Source organism: Balaenoptera musculus, chromosome 21, assembly GCF_009873245.2.
Source record: "Balaenoptera musculus isolate JJ_BM4_2016_0621 chromosome 21, mBalMus1.pri.v3, whole genome shotgun sequence".
Taxonomy (NCBI): Eukaryota; Metazoa; Chordata; class Mammalia; order Artiodactyla; family Balaenopteridae; genus Balaenoptera; species Balaenoptera musculus.
In genome coordinates, this window is record NC_045805.1 from 34,136,565 (window position 1) to 34,164,149 (window position 27,585).

Sequence of the window (27,585 nt, forward strand, 5' to 3'; positions counted from 1 at the left end):
ATTTTTGTTTTCTCATTTTCTGCCCTTATGCTATAAACCACATTACCTCATTACCTTTCCTCCTATTTACTGATTGTAAATTAGTCAGTTAGGCAAGACTTTGGAAGAGGGTTCAATCTTTTTTAGAGACTTTTTTCTTTGCTTGGCCCACATGCGATTTTGTAACATATACTTATAACCTAATTCCAAGAACAGGTGTGTGGTTTATCTCTTAAATGAAATCTGTAGCAGTTGATTATAATCCATCAGAAAGAGCTTCCCTAATTAAAACCACTTTTAATATGTACCCATATGTATAAAATATGGTCTCTTAAACTTCGAGCAAAGATTTTACTTTTTTTGCCCTAGTTTTCCTCCAATGTAACTTTTAAGTTCAGATGGTCAAAATGTATAAGTAAAAGCACTCCTTGAAAGCCCTATCTTTGAAATATAGAAATTATGTAAATACAAAATATAGGAAGTTCTCAAATGGTAAGTAAAGCTATTGAAAACAAAATAAGGTAAAAATGCTTTGTAACTTGCAGTGGGCTATACAAACATAAGATACTACCTTTTGAATCTTACTTCTTTATTAACCAAGTTATTTTGTAGCAAAACGGTATTTTCCTTCCAAGAAATAAATGATTATAAACAATGGGGGTTTTCAGAAAAAATAAAAGTATTTGCTGTGATAATTTTCCCTGCTAACTACTGTCAGGTACCATAATTTCACCAGAAATTACGTAAAGATTTATTTGAACTAACTGAATCACTAGATCAGTTAAATTTGTTACAGAATCACATCACTTTTCTGCAGAAATAGACAACAAGCCCAAACTAGTTTCCATTCATCACAAGGCAGCTTCTCCAGCTCAGTCTATTTCACTTACTACAAGATTTGATTTTAAGAGTTATTTGTATGGGAAGATTTTTAAGTTCTTGTCTGAGACTTCTGCTGGAAGACGTGCAGCCGTTTAGATTTTCTGGCACACTCTTAACCGTGAGTGTTGTTGATTTCCAGTCGCCTGACTTCGACATGATAGTCCAGGACCACAGTCACAGTGCTGGAAGATTTCTGGAGCTTGCGCGGTATCTTTGTGTCCTCTCCTAGAGCAGACCTGTCCCTCCAATGGGACCGGTTTACAAATTTTAGTCCAAAAATGACGAGCACAGCAAAGTCCAGGTCCACAGTCGAAAGTTCTAAGACAGCTTTCTCCCTCTTGTCCTGTAACAAGATTGATACGCGCTTTAGTAATAAGCAGGGGGAATGGTGGCTTGTGAGGGCGCGACTGGGTTAGGGCGTGGGGTGTAGGATAAGGTCGCAAAGTAAAGATAGAACAGCATGCCTGGCTCCTGGGCTGAAAGCAACAATGGCGTGGACATCTCAGTCTTCCCGAACAGAATTTACTGCTTTATAAAGTCAAAACACTTATTAAAGAAAGATGGGATTTCCAGTCTTGAGACGTGAAATAAGTATCATTCATCAGTGTTTTATTAAATGGGATTTGTACTGACCCAAAGAGAGACCACTACTTACACAGGGGGCAGTTAGCCGTCTTCAACAAACAAGAATGGCCAATTCACCACCTTCAAAATTCTAGCTGCTTTATGTCAAAGATTGGAATTTGAGACTACAATTTTGTAAAAAGCATCTTAGTGAAGTTTGTATTTTGTCTGAGAATGAAAAGTTATTGCATCTATGTTCATCTCTCTTTTATTTTGTATTCTGAGGATCTAGAAAGGGAAATTTCTATTTGTTAAATTATAGGCTGTAAAAAGATGTGCATATAAAATTTAAACAATTAAAGGCTCTCTTGCTAATCAGCCCGTTATTATAGCTATTCCCCGTCCTCTTGGCCTGCCAGCTACCTTGTGCTCCTCCTCCCATGATCTCCATAGCTGTTTACGGAAAGAGATTAGAAATAGGACATGCTCCCTAGGTGTTTCTGGGGTGGAGAGGCACAAGTCAGTTTCAGCCTATCCTTAAGAGCCTAGGAGGAGAAAATGTTTTTCTTAAAAAAAAAAAAAAAAAAAAAAAAAATATATATATATATATATATATATATATATATATGCTTACAATGCTGCTCTCACCCTTACTGCCTTGTGATTTTTTAATATTTGGCTTCCTCTTGGGTTTGTTTTCCTGAATTGGGTGCTCAGTTGTTCCTTGTGTATCTGTGTCGTCTTGGTCATCGATCTGCCTCTCCAGTACTAGGGTTGCATCTTCCATCGCAGTGCAAACATCTGAGAGACAAGCAGGTGGAGTTAGAGGATGAGAACCACGGACAGGCTCATTATCAGACTGTCACAGGCTTTGGCAGTACTTCCGCCTTCAGTTTCTGTATAACTTTCTAGATTTCCGGGACACAGGCACTAAATATTTACATCTCACATACGGCAAAGCAGGTGCTTAAGTAATTAATGGAATCTAAGTGAAAACAGAAGAACTTGAAAGATTCCAACTTGAACCCTTGCTTTAAAATCATCTCCAAGTTGCTGGCAAGAGTTGCTGCCGGGAAAGAAACTATTTTGCTGCATCGGGAAGAGGCAGCTGCGGAGAACCACTCTGGAGCCTGTAGAGAGTGCCTGTCGTGGAATGCCCTAGTCTAAGAGACCCGGGTGCTGTGTCTGCTCTTTGGGAGCGCTGCAGCCCTGCAAGTCTCCGTGCTGACTCGCCATGCACGCAGAGCGTCCCCGGGCAGCACACGGCAGCCCGCTGGCACCGCCTCCGTAACCCACGACAGGTAGCGCAGGATGGCTTCTCATCCTGGGGTTTGAGGCAGAATTTTCTAGTGTTGCAGTCCTTGTCAGACATGCACTGTGAACCCTGTAAAGAGAAGCTGTTGTCACAGGGCTAGGGAATCCAGCGAGATGTGAAGGGTTTTTATTCCAGGGAGGAGATGGAGAAAGCCAAAAAGAGAGGTACTTTAAACGCTGAGGCAAACCTCAAGCAGCATCTTGACTTTTCACTAGAATTGGTTTTCTTTCACAAAGGGGAGAGCAAATCACCAACGAAGAGACCTATGTGCTGCAAAGGTTATTTGTGTCTGAAAAATTGTCCTACTTTTAAACATAGAATTTCATCTTTTATGCTCTCTGTGAAAATGGAAGAAAATGTTTTCCCACGTGTGTCTTAGAGACGGTTATGAGATTTTTGATATGTATCTAGAAGCCCTAGATGCTGTGCGATAGTTTAATGAAATGTTGGTGTTTGTGGCATCCCTATTTGACCTTTTTACTCCAGTGAATCACATCAGTCACCATTTGCCAGGTAGGCCCCTCAGTGGGCCTGCTCAACCATCCTTTGATTTCTAGTGATGCCTCATTTGCAGAGAAACAGATACCGAAGACTGATTTTTCTCATCTACGGTTGATGCTTTTTCATATGTATATGAAACATTTCCTATAAAACAATTCTGTGAAGTGAGAGGGTTGGCACGCAGCATGTAACTTCTGACTCCCATATTCCCTGGCTGTGTGGCCTTGGTTAAATTCCTCAGCGTCTCTGAGCCCATTTCCGCCATCTGTCATTAGGAGATGTGATAGCTGTCTCAAGCTCTGAGGAAGAGGAAATGAGATAGTATGTTTAAAAGGCCTGGCACGTGGTGTATAGCTTTCTAAATATTAGCTTACTCCCTGATTTATAGGTGAATTGATAGCTCAATGCCCTGAAAAGCCACTTGGCTCATCTGGTGAGTTAATGCTAAAGCGACTGGATTCTTCCAGGGTGCCTTCCACAGCCTCAATCCAGCCCGCCGTCTAGATGAGCTACTTCAGATGCTCATCTGCGTGATGGCTTCACTTGAGCCCAGCGGCCAGCCCTCCTCCTCCACCGAGCGTTACCTTCCGGGCCCCTTGCGCATCCGCAGAGCTCTTGATGTTGTTGACATCCAGAACCAGGGCTCCCAGGGGGGCACACAGCCAGCCGAGCCGCAGCAGGACCACCACCACCATCCTGGACCTTCTCAGCCCTCCCTGCGTCCTCCTCGAAGCTGGGCTGCTCTGAACCCACGATGGAGCTTTTGCCAAAATGGGAACTCTGGCAAGTCGCCTGGAATTGCTTTTTCTGAAAGAGAAGCAAATCCTCATTGGAGGAAGGTGTGTGAAATCGGACGAGCGAGGTCTGACCGGCGGGTTCCCTCTGAAACTGTTTATAGACGTGCCCCCTCCTTTCTCTCCTCCTCCTTCCTCCTTCATTTCCTTCCTTCTTACCCCACACAGGCTTCAACAAATCCCCTCAAACCTGTTTGATCAATAGTTCAAAACAAGGACTCAGTAGAGGGGGAGCAGAGCCAGGGCTGCAGCCGCTGCTTCTGCAGGGGTTGAATCCCTGTTAATTAGTGCATATCAAAGTCAGTCCAAAGGGTCGGCAGAAGAGCAGGAGGTCTGCAGCAGAAGCAGACTCTGATAATCACCTGCATTTCCTACCTTCAGTCATCCTGTGAGGGTGGAGGGAGTGTGCTCTAACATCTGTTTTCACAGCTAGTTGTGATCCAAGAAAGAACGAATCCTGTTAGCCAGTACGCTCTGCGGGATGCCAAAAACTAATGAGTCACAAAAACTATACTGAGAAACTTTACACTGTGCTCAGATAGTGAAGACAGATAGAAAAGAGACAAAATGCCCCCTGAGTGTCTCTGGTATTCAGATGTAAAAATCCCAATAGCTTTAAGAGCTGTGAGTGTAACGGCACCTGTCCCGACTAAATGTCAATTGGAAAATAATTCTCCTTAAAATGAAAATGGAACTGTTTGAAGTTAGGATTATTTAATGAGGAAGATAATGATTTATAAAAATTGCCTTTTTTTTAATGATAGGGACAACCCCAGAAAGCCCATTTTATATACAGACTTATACAATTTAATAGGAAGTTTAGGTGTATTTTATGAGCAATGGATTTAATTTGTGTTGTATGATGTTGAAGTGACTTAAGCAGAACAGGCTCCAAGACTCTAGCTCATTTCAGATGGGATTTCATGCATTTTCAAGTTTCCTAATTTGAATTTTTAAAAAATGCTTCATCCCTTTTTCTCTGATTTTTTTTTTTTTTTTCCAGCCAGACTGTTAGCAAAGTCGAGTGATTTAGACATGCGCTTATCACTGCCTAAGTCCTCTAAGGGTAGACCTGGGTCCCAAAATCCCTTCATTGTTTGCTTTGTTCTCAGGGTAAATTCATCCCCGTACTTGGGGTGTAAGGCGCCATTTAAAATCTACCAGTGACCCTTATCTATGCCATCAATGGTGACCTTAGTGTTACTGGGTCTTCCTCCAGAAACACCTGACATCAGTCCATCAAGAGGTACCTGGACATTCTGTGCCAGGGGACCATTCCCAGCCTCGAGGGACGCCTGGTGCCCAGTGGCTGGGGCAGGTGACCTGAGGCTCTGTTACCTGGCTCTCTTCCTGGGGTTGGATGCCTGTCCCCATCGTGTGGCACAACGGAGCTATTTCTTCTGCAAATACTACTTGTTTTCATGTAAACTGACAACATCAAACAGCCTTTGATAGTAGGATACTCCTGGTGACTAGGTGTGTTACAGAATTTATTTTGAAGTTGGACAATTATGGCCAAACATAAAGGAGAGAGCCCCAGGGTTCGGTCTTTGCTGGGTTTCCCTGCTTCCTGTTACCTAACAGAAGAGAGAATACCAGGGCACCAGAGGCCTCTGGCAAAACACACAGACAAAAAGGACTGGAACCAAACGTTCATTGAGTACTTTGTACTTAACAGAACCTATGTGTAGGTGTTGGGAATAAAAGATAAAACACAGTCCTTGCCCCTGAGGGGTTAGTGTCCAAGAAGATCTACATGTAGAGATGATTTTGATATATTATAACAAGCACTAAGATAAAGGTAGAAATGTGGGGCTGAAGGATCACAGAGGAGGGTGTGAGTAGACCTTCTGGAGGAATGAAGGAATGCCTCTACACAGGTGGGGTCATTTGAGCTGGGTTTTGTGGGGTGAGTAGGAGTTTCCTAGGTTGAGAAGCAGGGGATGGTCTTACCCCAGGCTCAGAGGGTGAAGTGTGTGCAGGGGCAGGGAGGTGCATTTTGGTTCTAGAGAATCTGTGTGGCTGGGGCAGATGGTGGAGAGACAAGAGGAGGCTAGACTGTGAGGAACCTGATAACAGGCAAAGGACACCGGGTATTATTTCATATGCAGTAGAAAGTCATCGGGATATTTGAACTTGAAAATGGCAGGATCTAATTTGCTTTTTAGGAAAGCAGTGCTGGTGGCGGTGTGGCGCTAGGGTTGCAGTGGGTTGAAAGCAGATGCTGGGCCAATGAAGAGGAGGAGGAGGAGGCGGAGGAGGGCCAGTGTAAGGCAGTGACACGGTGACAGTGAGAACCAGCCAAGGACGGGATTTTGCACTTGAGTCCCTATCATTTGATGTGAGGGGTGGGGAGTGAGTGAGACAGAGGAGCTGAGGTTACCCTGACGTTTCCAATTCCGCGCACAGGTGGATGGCTATGGCACTGAAGACGGAATTCAGGATGGAAAGCAGATTGGGGGGGAAGGGTGCCAGAGGCCAGGAGAAACGTGATCCAAATCATCAAGGCTTTGCTGGGTATCTTAACATGGAAGATGGAAGATTAACCCCCGTGTCTTCCAGGAGCGATGCTCCCACAGACCGAGAGGGGTGAGGATGCAGACACCCCAGATGCAGGAGGCTACAAACAGGGCAACAAAACCGAAAAGCGGGCTCCTCTCTGTCTCTGTCTCCGCCTGACTTTCTCTCGGCCTTGTAAGAGTGCCGGCTTTGGAGTCAGGCCGACCTGATCTGAGCACCAGTCTGGCCTGCCCTGTAGCCCCCGATGCCCCCACTCTCCCAGGCATCCAGCTGCCCGCCAAGGTGTTTATAAAACTCTATTGTGATTGGGTGCTTCTTTGTCCTACTTCGAGGTGATAAGCTCTGGGTGGGCAGGGCTGTAGCTGTTCATCCTTGTATCCTCATGCTTTGAGGGCCTGGCATATGATAGAAGCTCCATAAGTTGTTTTATGTGATGGATGGCTGCAGAGATAAATGGATTTATAGTGACTTTGTGACCTTGGACAAGGTGCTTCACCTTTCTAGGCTGTATCTACACATCTGTAAAGTGGGCACGACCTCCCCATAATGACTATATTCTGAGGGTTTAATGTGTGAATATGTGTAGAGGGCCTGGTACCGTAACTGGTGCTCATAAAACTCTACAAACAAATGTCTCTCACTCATTTCCAAGCCTGGACTTTCCATCCTCACGTAAACTTCAGGACCTAGCATGACGCATGGCCCTCCCATGGAGGCTCTCAGTAGAAGTATGTGCAACCCAGCGCACCGAAGAAAGATCTCCCCTAAATAGTCTATTACTTCTAGGTCTCCCAAAAGCCAGAGCAGTTTTGAGGAACTAAGTACGAGAAGTCTCCCTGGAAGATGACTTTTGGTGTATTTTCAGATCGGCCGAGGCTGCTTGCGCGCTAATGATCAGTGTTGCTCAGCCAGGAGGCCCTGTGGCCACACTTACCGCCCTAAGGCTGAGCTCAGTGACTGGGGATTGGAGATGATGGAGCAGCGCGGAGAGGAAGGCTTTATTAGTGTTTCTGCTTATAAGGCGTTTTTTTCTGCTCTTAGGTCAGGGCCCGGAGTTCCCAGACACAGACAGCAGAGCACGTGCAGAGCCACTCCCCCCACGGGGAGCCGTGGCCCGCCAGCCCCACAACGAAGGAAGCCCTCCCGTGCACTTCTGGCCAGGATACTGCCACGGGGCGCCCCCTGGCAAGGACTGCGGGCCAACGGGCAACCCCGCGCCGGTCCTCCTCGTGCCTCCGGGGGCTTCTGGGCAGTACTGACTGAGCTCAGAGGAAATGAAAATTCTGGAGAAGAAATTCCCCGGAGCTCCTGGTTCAGCACGGCGTGGGATGCCAGCCCCCGGGTGACTCTTGGCCAGGGCGGAGGTGCGGCGTGGGCCGGTGTGTGAGTGTGACACCTGCATCCTCCGGGGACAGCTGCTGTAGCTCCCGGAGCTCACGGCAGAGGCGGCACCGTGAGTTACGTTCACTCCGGAACGGAAAGTTTTATTTATTACGTCTCCTGTGTCGGCACCAGTGTGATTTCCATACACTTTGCTTTTCTTAAAAGCAAATCAAAGGCTCCGAAACAAGCGGGTCTTTGGCAGGCTCTCACGGGAAATGGTCAGTAAATGAAAGATGAGGGGGCGGGTTGGTGAGGGCAGACAAAGATCGCAGGATCTGTATAATCACAGCGCTGGTGTAAGCACTGCCCCTGAGGTACCTGAGGTCAGGAGGTACGTAGCTGCCGGCCCAGGAAGCGGGTTTATCAGATGTCTTGCCCCTCCGGGCGGGCCTGCTTCCAGAAACGGCCTGGGAGACTGGGTCCAGCCCATCACCGATTGTGTGGCCTTGGCTAGCTCACGTACCTCTCAGCCTGGGCTCCTCACGGCCTGCAGGGCTCCTCCAGACCAGTTTTCCGGGAACGTGTGATGCCGGGGGGGCGGGGGGAAGGGGAGGGGTTGGGGGGTCGGCCACCATGAGGCTCACCCCAGGGGCACCACGCAGACCGGTGTCTGTGTGAGCGGCCCCCTTTGGAGTTGGCCAGCCAACCACGTGGCGCTGGGACCTGCCTTTCCCGTAAGGCAGCCTCCGTTCTCCTGACCCCAACCTGGCGTCCAGCTGGAAACAGCACCAGGGGCCCCGAGCTTCCTTCGTCAAGGTTGTGCTCGGCCTTCTTTTTGCTTAAAAAAATTAGATGATGTTGTGTGTGACTCGTCAATCCTAAATGCCTTGTCCACCCTACCCCATTCCTGGGCACTCTCCGTACGTCTCTGTAACAAAAATCCCGTGGACTAGGTGCTTCTATCCAAGCTAAAGTCTGAGGTCAGGGTGCCCGTGTGGTCACGTTTATGTCAGGCGAAGGCCTGCTTCCTGGCTCGTAAACGGCCACCTTCTCGCTGTGTCCGCACGTGGAGGAGGGGGAGGGGGGCTCTGCGGGGCCTCTTTCACAAGGGCACGATTCCCGTTCATGAGGGCCTCACCTCATGACCTAAGCACGTCCGGAGGCCCCCCTCCTAACACCATCACACTGGGGATTAGGATTGCAACGCGTGAATCTGGGGACACGAGCGTTCAGGCCACAGCAGTGCTTTTCCTCCTCTGCGTCCTGCAGTCCCTGACACACTCGTGTTACACAAGACACAGAGGTGGGGGTAGTGACAGCAGATGCTGCGATGAAAAGGCAAGAAAAGGTTTGTAAAAAGCTGGCCGTATCTCAATACACATTTGCTGGAAACAGCGTCTCTCGTCTTAGATCACAGCAGGAGTCAGCCTGTTGGACCCCTGCGGCGGTCCGCACATCCCAGGACGCCTGTTTCAGGGAAAGAGCGTGCAAAGGGGAATCCTCCAGCCTGCAGACAAGATGGGTTCTGCTGTCTTTGGGTTTGGACCCTACCTGGGGTCTGATTCTTTTTCCTCAAAGGTAGGGGGTGAATCCCATAGCGTTAGGAGACCCCAGACCTGCCTGGAGTCCCAATTCTGAAGACGCAAATTTTTCTAAATGAATGGCTCTGGCAACTATAGTTAACAATTCTGTACCATGAACTTGAAAGTTCCTGTGAGAGCGGAGTTTTAATGTTCCCACCGTAATAAACAACAACAAAAAAAAGGTAATTATATGAGGTAAAGGACACCTTTAACCAACCTTACTGTGGTAAATATATTTTGCAATATATATGTGTATCAAATCATCACACTGTACCCCTGAAACTTACACTGTGGTTCATGTCAATCACATCTCCATAGAGGGGGTGAGGTGGGGTGGTGAATGTCTGCCCTGAGCTCTGCACACACGGGCTCCTGAGTCCCCACTGGAGGGGTGGGGCTACAGGCCTCGCCCCTCCCTGGGGTGTTCTCCAGGGGCCCCTAGCTGTAGACTCCCTCTCCGCAGCCCCTCCACACCCCTTCAGGGTGAGTCTGCATCTGGCTCCTCCATCGCCCTAGGGCTTGTGATGTGTGTGACTCACTGGTGTGATCTGGCTCCGGCCCAGGGTGAACCCTGGTGTGGGGTCCAAGCCTCCTCAGAACTTTGGCCACAGAAAGCCATCTGGTAGAAACCCCTGGGTAGGCCCCATCTGGACGACCGGTGTACTCCTGGGGATCTCCATTTTAAAGATGAAGACACCAAGGCTCAGAGAGGTCAAGTAACTTGCCCAAGGTCACACAGCCGGTGAGTTGCAGACCTCGGATTTAACAGAAGTTTTCTGGTTCCAAAGTTGATTTTTTCCTCTACACCACACTATACAGCTCACTAACCTAAGGCCATTCCCCAAAACATCAAGTTGCCTGAAACACAGCTATATATTCACTAAGGGGACACTGCCTATTACTATTTTTAGGTTCCGTAGGAGTATGCCACCCTCTTTTTTCTTAATTTATGGTGCACGTGTAAGTGATCATAGTGCTTCACTAGCAAGTGATTAAGGTGAGCTAATTTGCAGGTTGTGTCAGCCAGGCTGTACCCTAATCCACATGTGGAACGTTGACAAAATTGGTTTCCTCATAAAAACAATTTGTAAATATTTACAAATATTTTTTTTTTGCCATTTTGACACTCAACTTGGACTCTACCTTGGGTAGGAAAGCCCCCATAACTGTGTTCACGACCGTATGGAGAGCTTGGATGAGGCTCTGGGGGCAAGGGGAGGACAGGGGTCATCACCCTGACTCGAGTCCCAAGCCCCCTGCCCACCAGAAGGGTTAGCTATTCTTTACCTTGGTTCCTTGCGCCCCCTTGTGGCCAAGAGTGAAGGGAGCTCCCAGAAGGCCCAAAGTAAACTCTCAGGGACGGATCCCAGAGGCATTTCCCAATTTTGGGTGGAAATTGCCCACGGAACAGCATGCCCTTCTCATGAACCTAGGTACTTCCCCACCTTATGAAAGTGAGTTTAACTTTTCTGATTATAACAGAAACACGTTTCCAAATTTTAGAAATTTTGGAAAATACAGAGAAGTGTGAAGAAAATAAAAATCACATATACTCTGACCCAGCAGAGATAGTCACTGTCAGATTTTGGAAACATTTTCCCGATTTTTTTTTATGTACGTACATATACACACACATATACAGCATCTGTTTATTATATTTATATTATATATATATATAAATAAAATATATGTATTATTAATCTATAACCAGTCCAGAATTAGCCATTACTAAAGCCCACATCTACCCATGTGGGCCTCCTCTACCCAGTCTCTCTGTCTGCCCTGCTTCTTAAAGTAAAACTGTAACACACACGCACACACACACACACACATGCATGGAATTACACTGTACTTAAACTTTTGTTTCCTCCCCCCTTTTTTTAACTGAGCCTTTCCCCCAGATCATCAAATATTATCAGAACACACGGCTGTACCATATCCCAGAAGATGGGTGTATTATACTTTAATGAATCCTCTAAATGTTGGCCATTAAGTCGTTTTTAATTTCTTACTACTGTAATTCATTCAAGCTATTCAAGATGAACCTTTGCACGAGTCTGACTGTTTCCTTGAGAAGAGTCCTCAGACATGGAATTTCAGGGTATGATATACACCCTGAATATACAATAACGCAGTCTTGGATCTCTGTCCCTCTGCACTGCAAGCCATGCCCCTCTTGTCCACCTGACCCATCCCTGGCACAGCGAGGCGCTTTCACCTCTGGGTTCCTATGCTCTGCTGCCCCCTTGAGGAGGCCCAGGGATGGGGCTGGTCCCTCCTCTTCTTCAGAGATGCCAAGGGGATCCTCACCCTTCATCAGAATTCTGAAGTCCTTGAAAACAAACAAGTTTCTTTTTCTTTAAAGAAACAGGGAATTAAATAACACCGCTGGCTTCAGAATCTTAATTTTCCTTACACTTAGGGCAATCGAGCTACTAAATCTTCACAGTGGGGCTTCTGTTCTTAGGGTTTTTTTTTTTTTTTTCTCTCATTTTTGAGGGTAAAACTATACTAACCTTCTGAGATTTCCTCTCACAAAGGTAACGCAGGCAGACGATCAGGTTACCTTGACTACAGCAGGTGACCTGTTTTGGGAGTCTGCTCACCAGGGCCTCTGGACGCACACAACACGGATGTCTCTGGGCGTGTGCTCCTCCATCAGCTCCGAGCATGGTGTCCTGTACGCAGTAAGCACGTAGCAAATGTCTCACAAATGAAGCAGTCTAAAGCCCCTTCCCTGCTCTAAAATTCTGGTTCTAGACATTTTATAGGAGAAGAATGCCAGGTGATTAGAAGTTGGACTGAGAAAGTCCTTTCTATGCTTCCCAAGAGCTTAGAGCCCACTGTGGGTCGGGAGTGAGCAATGGCTGTAGTTTGGAGGCGGCAGAGGCCAGAGGCTTGATATGGACGTTGAGGGTTAACGTGGATCCTGCTAAGCCGACGGGGCCAGAGAGATGGGAAGCAAAGGAATGGTTCCCTCTGCAGCTGCCGTTTTCCTTAACAATTTCTTTTACCACCTTCCTGCATCAGGTGTTGGGAGAAAGAGGAGGTCTCTTGGTGCATGACCTGGGACTGGTGTTATCAGGTCCCTTCAGAAGAAAGGTCTTTGGATAAAGAAGCCCAAGGAAGGAATGTTGCCAAATTCCCATTCAAAGTGCTCTTTACAGCCTTCAATGGCCTGTTGTACCCGACAAAGGCCAGGTCTGTGCCAAAGTACAGGCTGAAGTTGTGGCTCTAATATGCGTATGTATGTGAATATCGTAGTTTTGCCTGTACAGCTTTTAATCACTTATAGCATATTAATTTTCATCTGTGTTATTAACTAATGAACATTTTCCATATGCCAGGTAGATTGTTACGTGCTCTGGATACATTATTTTCTTTACTATCCACTACAATCCTCTGAGGTAGACCTTATTTAGTTCTGTTTCACAGATGTAGAAACGGAGGCATAGAGAAGTTAAGTTGCTCGCCAAACACCACGGAGTTGGCAGATGTGAGATACAAACCCGGCCTCTTTTAACTCCAAAGCTCATTTTGTTTAGCCTACTAAGTTCTATTGCTTTGCTGATGACATTTATCATCTTCTGCCTCATTCGGCAGGTATTTGTCCAAGTCTTACATTATGAGTCCTTTGGGAACATTTATCTTATCTCTTATTAGCCTGAAATGCCTTACACACAGCAGGGAAATAATCTTTGCCTCTTGATTCAAGCAGCAACCTGGTACCAGGAACTGAAGATCAAAGACTTTGTGGGGTTTTTTTCTTCCCAACTTTTCATTTTGAAAAATTTTAAACTTATCGGAAAGTTTCAAGAATAATGCAATGAACGTCCATATATGCTCTACCTAGTTACACCAACTGTTAACATTTTGCACGTTTTTTCCCTTGACCATTTGAGAGTTAGTTGCAGACACATGCTATTTCACTCCTAAATACTTCAGCACGTGTCTCCTAAACACCAGGCCATTTCTGCATAATCAAGGTATAATCATCACTCAGAAAATTTTACATGTTACAATACTAATATAGTCGACATTCCAGTTTTCTCAGTTGACCCAAGAATGATCCTCAATAGATGCTTTTTGTTTTTTGATCCTGGGTGCAATTTAGGATCACATTGCTCTTGGAGTCATATCTTTGTCTCCTTTAATCTAGAACAGTTCACTAGCCTTTTTCTTAATATTTCATGAAATTTACATTTTCGAAGAGACCAGGTGGTTGTTTTGCAGAATGTCCCTCAATTTGGATTTGTCTGATTGTTTCCTTGTGAATAGAGAGAAGTCACTTTTTTGGCAAGAATGAGCATGTGATGTCAGTCTGTACCATCCCTGGTGATGTTAAGTTTGATCACTCGGTTGAGGGTGACTTCTTTGATGTGAAGGTACCCTTTTCTCTTCACTAAGTAACCTGTGGGATGACACTTTGGAACTGTATGAATATCCTCAACCGTCCAGCATCTATTGATGAATTTTGCTTGAATCAGTTATTGGTGGCTCCAAAGTGGTGATTTCCTATTTCTATAATTTCTTCTACACTTATGAGCTGCAGTTCATCTCTGAAGGAGAGCTTTCCCGCCTCCATCTCCTCTCTGCCTTTGAATTATCATTTACCCTGTGTCACCTTGAATAAGTCACGTCACTTACCCCCTCGGGACCTATTTTTCTCATCCTTAAGATGAGATGACCTAAGGGCCACATTCTTGAATTTTAGTCACCCTGAGACGAAATCCCCACACAGATCGGCCAGGCATCCGCCAGAGAAGGAGACGCCGGGGTCGGCTGTGCCAGCATCCACTGCGGAGTGGCTGGTACCGCCGCATCCACCGCCGCGGCCCCTCCCCTGGCAAAGGTAACTAGTAGCCTTCGCGCCTTCTCGCGAGAGCGGGCCCCTTGCGGACAAAGGTGCGGTCCGCCGGCCTGCGCGCCCCACGTCCACCTCCGCCCTTCCCTGCGCGCCGAGCCCTGCCGCGCACGCGCGCACTCGGACGGTTGGAGGTGTTGGTCCGCCTCGGGCCTGCCGCGCGCGACCCCGGCGCGACACTCCGGCGCAGCCGCGACGCGGGGCTCGGGGCGCGCAGGCGCCGACGGCGGTGCTCTGAAGAAGACCGCGGGCGTGGGGCCGCGCAGGCGCGGACGGCGTTGCTCTGAGCAAGACCTTCTTCGGTGCCCTGGCGGAGCGGGCGGGCCTTCCTGGCTGAGCGGACAGGTCCTCCCGTCGGAGGTGAGGCGAGCCGGGGCCGCGGGCCGGCGGCCGGGCGGGGGCGGGGGCGGGGCGGCGACCGGCAGGGCCCCGCGGGAGGAAGGGCCGCCTAACGGGGCGCGGGCCCGCTGGGGACCGGCCCCTCGGGTGATGGACCGCCGCGCCGCCACCTGCTCGCGCCCGGCCGGCCCCCAGGACTCTCCGGGCGTCAGGCCGGACGGGAGGTTGGTTTCGAGGGAAGTAGGGTCCTGGAACCCCGAACCCACCCCCGCCCTCGGCTTCCTCCCCGGCATTGGAGTCCAGCATCAGGGGGGCTCTTCCACTCCCTGCCGCCGAGGGGAGGATGCTGAACGTGCACCTTCAAGGGACGAGGCGAGCTGACGGTCGCGTTAGTAATCGTGTGAAGCTGGGTTATAACTAACCCGCCACCCCCATCCCCCGACTGCGGCTCCTGCAACCCCGGGGCGCTGTGCGTGCCCACGGACAAGTGCATTTGTAGTCATGGAAATGTGCGAAACGTGACGTCTCTGGGGCTTCTCGAGTTTTTGCTTGATCATACCAGCAGTGCACTTCCCATCAGGATCCTGGGCCTGAAAAAGTAAGCTTGAACTAGGCAAAATTGAGGCCCAACCCCGTACATGACTTTTGCAAAGTGTCTGGCAAGTGGTTTTGAAAAAGAAGCAAAATGCTGAAAGACTGTAATGGGTCCCTGGATGGATGTTTCTAAACATTTAAGTGTATCTTTTCTCTTGTCGATAGATAAAAAACCAGACTGTAAAGCCTTAACATTTCTATTTGAATACGTAGTGCCTGCTTTTTAGACTGAACTTCGGGAAACATTTCAACAGATACCGGCATCGGTTGTGATCATAAAGAGTAATATCAGATTGCAGTTGGCAATGTGTAAAAAGCCTAAAATTGATCCTTTGAACACAAAGGACTGAATTGTAAATCACTTGCTCTGGGAGTGAACTATGAAACCTTGTGGCTTAGAACAAAGCTTTACGATGCTATGAGTCAGTACATTTATCTCCTTTCACCTTTACTCTTTCTTCTTAACTTTATATATATTTTAATACTCCGTTCTCTTAACATATCCTAATATCTGTCATATTTGACAGGTTTAGGTTAAGGGACAAATTTTAAGTGAATTCACAATTACGAAGTGCACCATAAAGTGTGTGTTGTGTTCAGGTGTGGTGGGATAGGCAGAAACTTAGCAGAAGGGCAGACTAAGAGCTCAGCCAAATAGAAATAAATAGCTTCGGTTGTGTAGGTGATTCAGGCATAGTAATTGCAAGGGCTAGCTGGTGCTCTGGATGTTTCTGGTGTAGTAATGGGGCCAGAGGGGTTGCTTGAGGGGGTTCTACGACTGGTTGGATGTGGCTTTTGAGGCTGCTGCAGGAAGAGGTTTCCCGTCGTGCAGAGGGCAAAGGAATGGTATGTTCAGCAGTGTCGATAGGCCTGAGATTTTGATGTGAGGGTCATCTTGGCAGTAGAAAGGCTGGCCGAATACTAAGTAGGCAAGATGAAAAGTCAAGCCTCTTGGGTTTTGAAGGCTGTAACTTGAGAGTGTATACCGATTTGGGGGAGCAGACTGCTGCAGGTAGACCCTGTCCTGTATCTGGTTACTAGGTAAGATTATAGCACTTTATTTTAAGAAGAGTTTTGAGAGAGGGCATACTCTGGGTGAATACATTTCAATTAGTGTGGTAATTCTTAACTGAATGTCAGAGTGGCAAAAACGGTAACCCTGAAGATGTTTAATTGCATCTGTTTTACAGATCCTCAGAAAATTTACCTTGACATCTTACACAGCTCTTTGGCTTTATAACAGCCCAAGAAATGTTTTTCTAATGTACATTTTTGCATTTTTTTAAAAAGTAAAAGTCCAGTTTAACAGAGCATCTCCTTCAGCCTGGGAGAAATTTCTTTTCTTTGCAATGCAATCAGAAAGATGACCTTTGTGTATCTCATGAAAAACCCTTTTATTCTCTAGCATTCTGGAAAGCTCTTTTTAAAGGAGCAGCATGCTTTCTCTTAACTTGGCTTGCATTAGGGCATAAGCATTAATGACACAAAGGAAGAAAAAACTGTATACCTCTTCTCACAGAACTAACCAGTTGAACAGTGAAAAAATACTAAATAGTTACTTCTACTCCCTTGTCCTCATTTTTCTTTATAAGATATGTGTAACACACCGACTTACTGTGACCTAGGAAAGGCTGCCAAGGATGTCTTCAACAAAGGATATGGTAAGTATGCTATTGTGAATTGCCAATTTGGGGGTAAGCATTAGTACTGAATGCCTACTATACGGGAGATACTGTGCTTAGTAAAATGAGGTTAAGTCAGCATTAATCTATTTTACAAGATTTAAGGGGATCACCATTAGCAGGTTACTAGACTTCTGTTTTTAGAGGTAGAGTCCCACAAGCATTAAAAGCTGTTGTGTACATTAACACATACATAGCATTTGCGTATTTAATATTATCTGTTGGGTGAAATCATTTAAATCTGTAATATGTGTGCCTCCTTTGGTTAGCCCTGGGGACAGCTAACGTAGGGGGTGTAGTTTTCCTCCTCCAAATAATGGCAGTGTTTTCAGCTTTTGACTTCTTTGGAGGAACATACAGTGTTTGAAAGCAAGTGGACATTTATTTTTAGTTTTAAAAATTTAGTCTTTACATTGTTAATTTTTTGTGGTGTACACATTTGATGTTTTATTAACTAGTAATGTTAATTATATATTTTAAGCTTGTATATATATATCAGCATAATTTCTGATAATTTTGGTTCTTAAAATAGTACACATTCCTTTCATCCATTTGTTTTTTTAACTTATATTTTCAAAATATGTCTTTATTATTTTGAGGGACTTAAAAATTAAACTTAAATTATTTTGTTATAATTCAATTCCTTGTGGAACTCTCACCTAACAAGAATACTGAGTATTTTCCATATGGAATGTACTATGGACTCTTTTCGTAATTTCTAAGTTGCAGACACTGGAGTGCATGTCACATTTTGTACATTAATTTTTTGTGTGTGTGTGTGTGTAGGATTTGGCATGGTCAAAATAGATCTGAGAACCAAGTCATGTAGTGGAGTGGTAAGTACTTAATATATATACATTTTTAAATTAATTAATTAATTAATTTTATTTTTGGCTGCGTTGGGTCTTCGTTGTTGCGCGCGGGCTTTCTCTAGTTGCAGCGAGCGGGGGCTACTCTTCGTTGTGGTGCGCGGGCTTATCCTCGCGGTGGCTTCTCTTGTTGCGGAGCACGGGCTCTAGGTGCGTGGGCTTCAGTAGTTATGGCACGCGGGCTCAGTATTCGTGGCTCGTGGGCTCTAGAGCGCAGGCTCAGTAGTTGTGGCGCACGGGCTTAGCTGCTCCGCGGCATGTGGGATCTTCCTGGACCAGGGCTCGAACCCGTGTCCCCTGCATTGGCAGGCGGATTCTCAACCACTGCGCCACCAGGGAAGGCCCTTAATATATTTTTAATAGATGTAGCATAATTGACTTAAAGGAACCTGTTTAAAAATCATTGTGTAGTCAAGTTACTTGAACTGGCATACTTTTGGTGCTATGCTGTCTTCCCTACAGCTTTGTCCTGCTCTCAGATTTCAGTGAGCCGCTCAGCCACTTGAGCCCAAGGACAGTCAGGTTGAATTTAGGGGAAGACCCTTTGTGTTTGTCATAATAAGAGTATTCTGAGTCTTATTCTCAGAAGATACAGAATATATGTATACATATGTATGTATATATATGTATTTTTTTTTTGACCCATGCCATATCTTTATACTTTCATGAATATGTATATGGACACTAAAATCTTTGCTTCCCTTGTATTGGGTTCATGCAAATTTTGTTGCCCTTTTACAAAAACAAATTAATTTTAGTCTCTGTCCCCTCGTGATTAGTTGAAACAAATGTAGAAATGCATGTAGAAGATTAGTCTACAGTTTTTATTAATGTTCATAAAGTCTTTTTTACTGGAAGTTAAGAATATGGTAAAGGACATATCAGTGTATTATCAGAGCGTCACTAACCAGAGCTTTCTTTAAGTAAGTCTCAGCAAATAGATCAACTCTACCTTCACCTTATTCTCTGATTTCTCTTTATTGGCTGCATCTTTTTTGTTTGGTATTTACCTATTCAAACTAGCGTAAATTTTATTTCTGGATATAATGATTTAATTAGAAGGGCAAGAAGCATGTGGAGTATTTATGGTACTTTGTCTTAGGCTTCATATAGTCCTGGTTTGTCACTATTATTCTTTCCCTGGGTTTTCTAGTAGTAAATAAATATGTATGCAGCTACCCTACTAGGATGGGATTTTGTTATATCGTCTATTAAAATAGAAAAATTATACTCATTTTGATTAGTACCTCAGAATTTGTTCAAGGTAGGTTTGTGTTGCAAAAATCAACAACTAAAATTTTATCTCCCTTTCATGCTGCTGTTGTGTGTGAATATTCATTCAGATGGTAAGAAAAACAGTATATTTGTGTGCTTGTTTTTATGGCTGCTTTTGTTCTCTGGTACTGATTTAGGGTAAATTTCATCCACTGCTCCAAATTTTCTCGATCGTATCTTGGTATTTTTATGATATGCCATCTATAACAGTAACATTTTCATGATTGTTTTGTTGCATACCAGCATTTAATGCAGAACCATAGATGTTATGTGCATGTTATAAATATATTTTGCACTGTTTGAGCTAATTATGAAATTAGACAAAAACTGAAGCAATTGTGAGCCTGGAACTCAACTTAGGAAAATTCTAGCCTTTTCTTTGAGATTTGTACCTCTGGCATTTTAGGTTTTTGACAGAGCTTCAGACTAAGAAATGATGATAAGAAAGAAATATAGACTAAATACTCTTTTACCTTTATTTTTTGCACCAAAATTAAGGTTTATATTTGCTATACTTGCAAGTTTATGAAAGGTAAATGTGAAAAATAAAACACTAGGTAGCTGGAGCTACTAAAAGAAAGTGATGTGAACTATTAAACATGACTAGCATTTTATCGTGTTTTACCAAGGCCTTGCCCCTAGTGTGCAGTGTGATATTCTCTTTGAAAACTTTCTGCGTGGTGTAGATAAACAGATCACAGTTTCCCAGTTGTTTCATCAGCCTGTAGAACGAGCGTTAGGGGGCAGGGTTGGCGGGGTTTCATTACGGTTGGCAATATTTCAGAAATGTTCTTTAAAAACAGGGCCAATCAGAAATGTTTTTTCTTGACAGTTCATAGATTGACAGTGACAGGTGTTGAGTGCTTCCCCCAGAAGGAGATCTATTTCTAATTGCTTATTGTCATCTGACTGAGGGACACCTAACTGGGAGGAGGATATATTTTAAGGTATTCATAGTAACTATTTGACAGGGAAGAGGGATAAGTTACAACATTCCATTTTCTTGTGAAAAATGGGTATTTTCAATTATTGAAATTGTTTATGCTGATAGTCTTACAGATAGTTTTGTGGACAAAAGCAATAAAGTTTTTATAACAGTGTGAATGTACTTAATGCCAGTGAACTGTACACATAAAAATGGTTAAAATGGTAAATTTTATGTTAAGTGTATTTCACCACAATAAAAATAAGGCTTTTTAATGCAATAAAGTTCTGGCCCTATTAAAAGGGGGCAATCTAGGGCTTCTAGTGTTTGGGGATTTTTAAGGACTTTAAAGTTAACTAATAGTTCAAAAGGTATGATAGAGAACTGATAGTCTTTTTCATGTCATGAAAGTACATATTTAAGATTCAATATTTTTGTCTTTTTAGAAAAGGCATTTATTTTCAGTAAAGATATTTTTCTTTTAAAAGAGAGATTCCCATTTAGTAAGAGAGTATATGGCACAGAAATATCAGTTAAGAGAGGTGGAGTAATGGGAAGATGCAAGACTGGTTAAAATATTTAGAGATTGGAAAGAAGGAAATAAGTTGCTGCAGAGTAGGGCTGTGGTAAAAAGTAAGTTGTGTTGATTTCTGCTACATTGCACATTACTTTCTGGAATGAATATTTTCTGTCTGATGAGCTGATTTTAAAGTAATTATTTTTTCTTACCAGGAATTTTCTACTTCTGGTCATGCTTACACTGATACAGGGAAAGCATCAGGCAACCTAGAGACCAAATACAAGATTTGTAACTATGGACTGACCTTCACCCAAAAGTGGAACACAGACAATACTCTTGGGACAGAAATCTCTTTGGAGAATAAGGTAAGAGAGCGTTGAAAGTTATCTGTAGGGTAAAGTTATCTTGGGGATAAAATGATGAACAAATCCCAAATATAATCCGAATGAGATCTTGCACCCTGTCTAGTTTTCGTATTTTTTCTCTGCATGTGGCCTTCTGTGGTATGTTTTATGTTTTTAGAAAGTAAGGTTTTGTTGCTGCGTACATAATTATGATATCTTTTGTTCTGACCAGTTCTATAATACTTACTGTTATACAGCTGAGCCTCTCCTGAGTAGACCAAGCTATTTGTAGTGATGTAATTTAATTTTGTTTTTTAATCATTGCAAAATTGACTCCACAGAAAAATGTTTCTAAAATTCTTTAATGTTTTCAAAGGGAAAATCTTTCAGCAGTTATTTGTCAAGTGCCTGCTACATTCAGGGCACTATTTTTTGAAGTATGTTTATTTGCACATCACCATATATAGATAATGCATATGTATGTATAGCTAAATAAATTACTTAGGTTGGCTTGTTAAATGTCCAGTTATAATAATTTCAAGAGGATATCACAGTTATTTTGCTGTATTGGGATTTTGTGGTTTTGTACTCTAATTTACATTATTGGCTGTAACAGGATTTGACCTATATGTTTTAGCCTTTTTTTGGGTGAGAGAATCATGATGAAGCCTGGGGGTGAGGGGAGTGGGATAGGGGGCAGGGAAGGAAGAAGAGGCAATTTATTAAATCATTTAATATTTGGCTTTCTTTAATGACTTTCTTGTTTGTTAGAGAGGAAGTTAGAGAAAACTTTAGAATTGGTTTTTCAAGTCAAGAAAAGAATTAAAAATAGCTGATTGTTAATTTGAAATCTTTATTTTTCAGTTGGCTGAAGGGTTGAAACTGACTCTTGATACCATATTTGTACCGAACACAGGGTAATTATCCCAACCCCATTTTCTGAAATGGTCTTGTGGCTTGAAGGGATAGAGAGGTCTAGGGCAGGGAACTGCGGGAGGAGCTCGGGAGGTGAGGGGCACAGAGACCTGTGTGTGCAGGAGAGAGGGAGGGACACTCCCTGAGGACACTCCCTATGTGACACTCAAAGAGGCACATAGCAGAAAAAATTTAGGAGCTAGAGGGGTCTGAGACGAGATATTTTTTAAGCTGTCCTGAAGATTCATGGATGTGATGTCTCGCTGAGAAGTTAACATCTTAAGAGAAGAGTGTAGTCTCCTGGCACCAGAACACTGCAAAGAATAGTTCTGCTTACTTGATTTCTTAGCCTTTATAAATCCCCCAACTTCTCTGACTCAGTTTTTTCATCTGAAAAATGGGGATTATGTTGTTTCCTACCTGCCTCTCTCTAAAGGACAGGTGCTTGATGGGGGCCACGTGGCATTTCTCCTCCAATGTAACAGCAGGCGTGCCCTTCCTGCTACACACCTGTGTTGTCTTCAGGACAAGCGCAGGACTATTAAGAACTGAATTCGTGTTTTCAGTATTGTCCTTCAAAAATGTACAGTTCTGTTCCATCCATCTAACATTGTCCAGGGAGAAAACACTGGCCTGAGGAAAATAAATATGCTTATTAAAAAAAAAAGTACACTTCTCTCTATGACAGGTTAATAGTTTAGAAGTTTGTTGGGCGTTACCTTTTGTAGCATTTGGAAACATTTAAAGAAATTTGGTTTCTTGTGTGTCTGTATACATACACATTCAGATTATTAATTTGGTACTGAAATATCTTACACCTTTTTATACTTATGCTTTCATGAAATTAATCATGAAATATCCTATTCATTTGAACTTACAGTGAGGAATAGGTAAAAAATAGTATATGTATTTCTAATCCTAACAAAATTACATTTGTAGAGCTGTCATTTGAAACATTTTTACTGTATATGTGCCACCTGCCAAAACAGTATTTACATTGTGGGAGAGGAGGGATCTTACTCTAAAGATTTCTGGACAGCAGTGAAAACTTGTGCTGTTTTCATTGTGTTGTTTTTGTTTGTTGTTTTTTACAGAAAGAAGAGTGGGAAGTTGAAGGCCTCCTATAAACGGGATTGTTTCAGTCTTGGCAGTAATGTTGATATAGATTTTTCTGGACCAACCATCTATGGCTGGGCTGTGTTGGCCATTGAAGGTTGGCTTGCTGGCTATCAGATGAGTTTTGACACAGCCAAATCCAAACTGTCACAGAATAATTTCGCCCTGGGTTACAAGGCTGCAGACTTCCAGCTGCACACGCACGTGTGAGTGTTCATAGTTGAGAGCTCCTCCTTTAGCGCCGGCACGGTCGCGCAGAAGGGTGGTAGCCATTAGCATGTTGAGAAGGTTGGGAGGGGCGGCGCGTGCGTGCAGTCACGCCTCGGCGGACCCCAGCCTCGCTGCGCTGCACGGCCGGCAAAGCGCTGCCGAGCTCAGTGCACTTGGCGCTAGTGCTGTGCTGCTGGCGGCTGCTGGCCTCCGGGCCTGCGCCCCAGCCGCTGGGATGGAGGGAGCCCGGGGCAGGGCTCACCTCCCGATGGAAGGGGCCCTGTGGAGGCGTTCCTGCTTCCTCTGGTTCCCTGTTCATCTTGGCAGTTTCTAGAAGCAGGTCTGTTAGGATCATGAACAGCCCCCTAGTCGATCTGAGCGTCCTGGAACATCCCCGGTGTAATTCTGTGGAGGTTTTCAGGTACCCTGGTCAGAGCCCAGTTACCTGGGTTGTATTCAGAAGTAGCGGAAGTCCTCAGAGCAGTCTTGGGTTCAAGTCTGTACGCTGCAGCCTGTTGGTTACATGAATTTGAACTTTTTTTTTTTTTTTCTAAATGACGACTGCTCCTTTGGCTTGGTTGGGTCTTCGTTTCTGTGCGAGGGCTTTCTCCAGTTGCGGCGAGCGGGGGCCACTCTCTTCATCGCGGTGCGCGGGCCTCTCACCATCGTGGCCTCTCTTGTTGCGGAGCACAGGCTCCAGACGCGCAGGCTCAGTAGTTGTGGCTCACGGGCCCAGTTGCTCCGCGGCATGTGGGATCTTCCCAGACCAGGGCTTGAACCCGTGCCCCCTGCGTTGGCAGGCAGATTCTCAACCACTGTGCCACCAGAGAAGCCCTGAATTTGAACTTTTAAACTGTATTTTATGTCTTGGCCTACTGGGCACTGCTGCTGTCCCAGGTAGAAAAGCAGAGGATCAGCTCTGTGTTTTTGAAGTGTTGCAGATTGCTTTCCACTAGACACTCTATTCCACTTATGGTGACTAAAATAAAGTCACTAGTGGTGTAGAAAGAGGCATTGAAATTGATGAAACAGTATTATGAAAACTCAGGGACTGACTTCTGGGGTGCTCTGAAGCAATACGTTGTGTGCTTCCCTGGGGCCATGCACTGTAGCTATTGTATGGGGGCGCTTCTAATGCGAAGACTGTGTTTTCAGTGAAATCCAGAATTGGCTTGTACCACTATATATTTTTTTTCATAGAATCTTTATGTAACTCTACTTTGAAGTTTCTAAATACTGTGAACATCTCAGAGACATACAGATCATATTTACTTGAGGTGTCTGCCTTTGTGCATAATTGAATTGTGTCTAAGAAATTCATATCACGTGGAAGAGCCAAGTAAATGAATCAGATGTTACTATGCTTTAATTAGGTGGTTATAAATTACATAACTGTTTTGTTTGGAAGTCAGTTATGCTAGAAGTTTGCTGAAGTCTGTAGCTGTAAAATAAGACCCTGATTTAGATAGTCTTAGAATTTGTTTCCATATTGTAACAAACTAGATATTTATGACTTTTCTTATGCTGTGAAAACAGGAACGATGGCACTGAATTTGGAGGGTCGATCTACCAGAAGGTGAACGAGAAGATCGAAACATCAATAAACCTCGCGTGGACGGCTGGCAGTAACAACACCCGTTTCGGCATCGCCGCTAAGTACAAGCTGGATTGTAGAACTTCTCTATGTGTAAGAATGTGCTGCAGATTGGGTCTGCTCTTAGGGTTTCGTCTAAGTCGTAAATGGTTGCTGTGATGTGGTTGCAGTTTGCATGTTCTTTATTAACTTTGAGCTAGTCACTGTGTAGTGAAAAGAGCATACACCTGAAGTCAGGAACTGTGGGTTCTAATCTTTGTTCCTCCTGTATTTGTTGTCTGACCTTCTCAAGTCATTTTATCTCTTTGGCCTCAAAATTTTCTTATCTATAAGTTCCTGGGTTTCGATTACTATTCCTGTTGCCATTGGTAATTCTTGCTAATAACACTAATTGAGCTCTTAAATTTCAGGTCCCGTGCTAAGACTTTATGTGTATTATCTCATTTAACCCTCACAACTACTCTATTTGGTGAGTAGTATTGCCCTCATCCCCATTTTATAGATGAGGGAGCTGAGACTTAGAGAGGTCAGGTAACTTGCCCAAGGTCACACAATAAGAGACAGTGCCAAGATTTGATCCCAGATCTGTCTGTCACCAGAGTTCATGCTCTTACCACTGTCAGAGGTTGTAAAACTGGTAACTCAAAAGAATTCAGTTCACAGGAGGGATGTTTGGCTGCACAGTGTTTTAAAATTTTGCTCGAGGCCTTTAAGCATGCATTTTCAAGGTCCCCTCTGTCCCCTACTGACTTCTTAAAACATTTATCTTTTATTAATTAAGCTTTCAGTTTTACTAATTCTGGATTGGTCCTAAGATGTTTCAGCTTTGGAAATCTGATGCATGGAGTGGTTGTGTTGGACTTATATATGAAATTGATTGTTTTCTAACTGTTTCTATTTCATCTCCTAATCTTAGGCTAAAGTGAATAATGCCAGCCTGATTGGACTGGGTTATACTCAGACCCTTCGACCAGGTGAGTAAAGGAGTGAATAACTATGGGCTTGGGGTAGAAGGTGATTGAGGAATAATGAAAATAACCTACAGACAACCTGCAATCACTTTAGGTTGATTCAGACCGTTTTGTAACATTTGGTTGTTCGAAGTAAAACAGATTAAGCACTTTTGTTTAAAAAAATGTTTTTGTACAGTAAGTTCCCTACATATGAACGAGTTCCATTCCAAGAGCGCGTTTGTAAGTCCAATTTGTTCGTAGGTCCAACAGAGTTAGCCTAGGTACCCAGCTAACCCAATTGGCTATATAGTACTGTACTGTAATAGGTTTATAATACTTTTCACACAAATAATACATAAAAAACAAACACCACAAATAAAACATTTTTAATCCCACAGTACAGTACCTTGAACAGTACAGTAGTCCAGTACAACAGCTGGCACACAGGGGCTGGCATCGAGTGGACAGGCAAGAAGAGGTACTGACTGGAGGAGGGAGAGCAGGTGGGAGATGGTAGAGCTGAAGGATCGTCAGCAATAGGAGACGGAAGGCAAGCTGCAACTTCACTCATGGCTGATGTTGATGGCACAGGTTCTGGCTCCTTGCTGGATTCAATTCTGTCTACCCTCTTGAAGAAATGATCCAGTGATGTCTGGGTAGTACTGTACCAGCTACATCACCACTGCTTTTATGCTTGCTTCTGGACATCCTGGGCTTGAAATAGAGATACCGTACTACTGTATTCTATACAGTACAGTAAAGTACACAAAAGCACAACCACTTGTAGAGGATGCACACATGTGACAGTGTATGCCAGACACAGGAACTAACTTACATGACTGGACATGTGAACACACGTTCGCATCTTTGAAAGTTCACAACTTGGAGGTTTGTATGTAGGGGACTTACTGTATTCCTAATAATAACTTGGTTACTGTGGCTTGTGAGTTTGGTTGATCACTCATCATTCTTAACCCTGAACGCCAAATAAAGTGTGCCGTGACTGTGCTTTACAGATCGGGTGGCTGTGGATAACCTGGCGTCGCGTGAGTAACAGATGTGATCCCATAGCCAGCTGTAACCCATGCCACTGACACCACCCGTTGCTTCTAGGAAATGCAGATCTGATGGTAACGCTTGTTACAAGTGACTGTGGTGTTTGCTTCTTCCTAGGAGTGAAACTGACCCTGGCAGCTCTAATCGATGGAAAGAACTTCAATGCAGGAGGGCACAAGGTCGGGCTGGGATTTGAACTAGAAGCTTAATGTGGTTTTGAATAAGCATCAGCTTTGTCCCTGGAGGTGAAGAGAAATGAACCCACTATGTTTTGGCCTTAAAATTCTTCTGTGAAATTTCAAAAGTGTGAACTTTTTATTTTTCCAAAGAAGTGTAATCCTCCTCACACTGAAGCCTAGATATCGAGTCCAGCCTAAGGGAGGTGTGCTTGAAGCCATGCCCAGAAGTTGTCACATTTGTGCCACATTTCAGTTCAGTTCCGCAGTGTTATTTTCAGTGTGTTGCTCAGCGACAGTGTAGTGTCATGTTACAGAGGAGATGACCCGACCCTCCAGTTGTCCATCACGTCCTGCATGTCCCACACCACTTTTCCATGACCTTGTAATATATTGGCCTCTGTGCGGCAGTGGAATCTTTTCGTTTTGCATCAGAGTAAAATAAAATAAACCCATCACATTTGGAACATAATTGCTCATCTCACTTGCCAGTTTCTTGTATTTGGTGTGATTGATTTTGTTGTGGAAAACACTCATCTGTGGGATTTGTGTCTGAATCATCTGTGCTGCCGCCCGTCCCCGCCACTCTTGTTTACCGCCCTCCTGCTGCTCTTCTGCGGTCAGGCCGAGTTGTCAAACAGTGCATTTTGTTCTGGGGGGTTAGAAGCACATCTGCTGAGGTCCTTGCTACC

At 44.4% G+C, this 27,585-nt stretch overlaps 2 protein-coding genes across 5 annotated transcripts; one reads left to right on the forward strand and one right to left on the reverse strand.

Moving 5' to 3' along the window:
• Positions 1-557: 557 nt before the first annotated feature.
• DKK4 (dickkopf WNT signaling pathway inhibitor 4) lies at positions 558-4,088 on the reverse strand. The gene is made up of 4 exons (XM_036838881.1): positions 3,826-4,088; positions 2,659-2,809; positions 2,074-2,226; positions 558-1,204 (listed from the first exon to the last, which is right to left on the reverse strand). Exons 1-4 carry the CDS (start codon positions 4,069-4,071, stop codon positions 954-956), a joined length of 801 nt encoding a protein of 266 aa, XP_036694776.1. The 5' UTR covers positions 4,072-4,088; the 3' UTR covers positions 558-953.
• Positions 4,089-14,440: 10,352 nt separating this feature from the next.
• VDAC3 (voltage dependent anion channel 3) lies at positions 14,441-27,374 on the forward strand. Of its 4 annotated transcripts, none has more exons than XM_036838809.1 (10): positions 14,441-14,685; positions 16,851-16,919; positions 17,727-17,776; positions 19,153-19,155; positions 20,742-20,894; positions 21,738-21,790; positions 22,883-23,110; positions 24,651-24,801; positions 25,625-25,682; positions 26,835-27,372. In XM_036838809.1, exons 2-10 carry the CDS (start codon positions 16,853-16,855, stop codon positions 26,924-26,926), a joined length of 855 nt encoding a protein of 284 aa, XP_036694704.1. In that variant the 5' UTR covers positions 14,441-14,685; positions 16,851-16,852; the 3' UTR covers positions 26,927-27,372. The 4 variants fall into 4 exon arrangements, with proteins under 4 accessions (XP_036694704.1, XP_036694706.1, XP_036694705.1 ...); XM_036838810.1 differs by lacking the exon at positions 14,441-14,685 and adding an exon at positions 14,987-15,262; XM_036838811.1 differs by lacking the exon at positions 19,153-19,155 and having other exon boundaries at positions 14,444-14,685; positions 26,835-27,374.
• Positions 27,375-27,585: the final 211 nt, after the last annotated feature.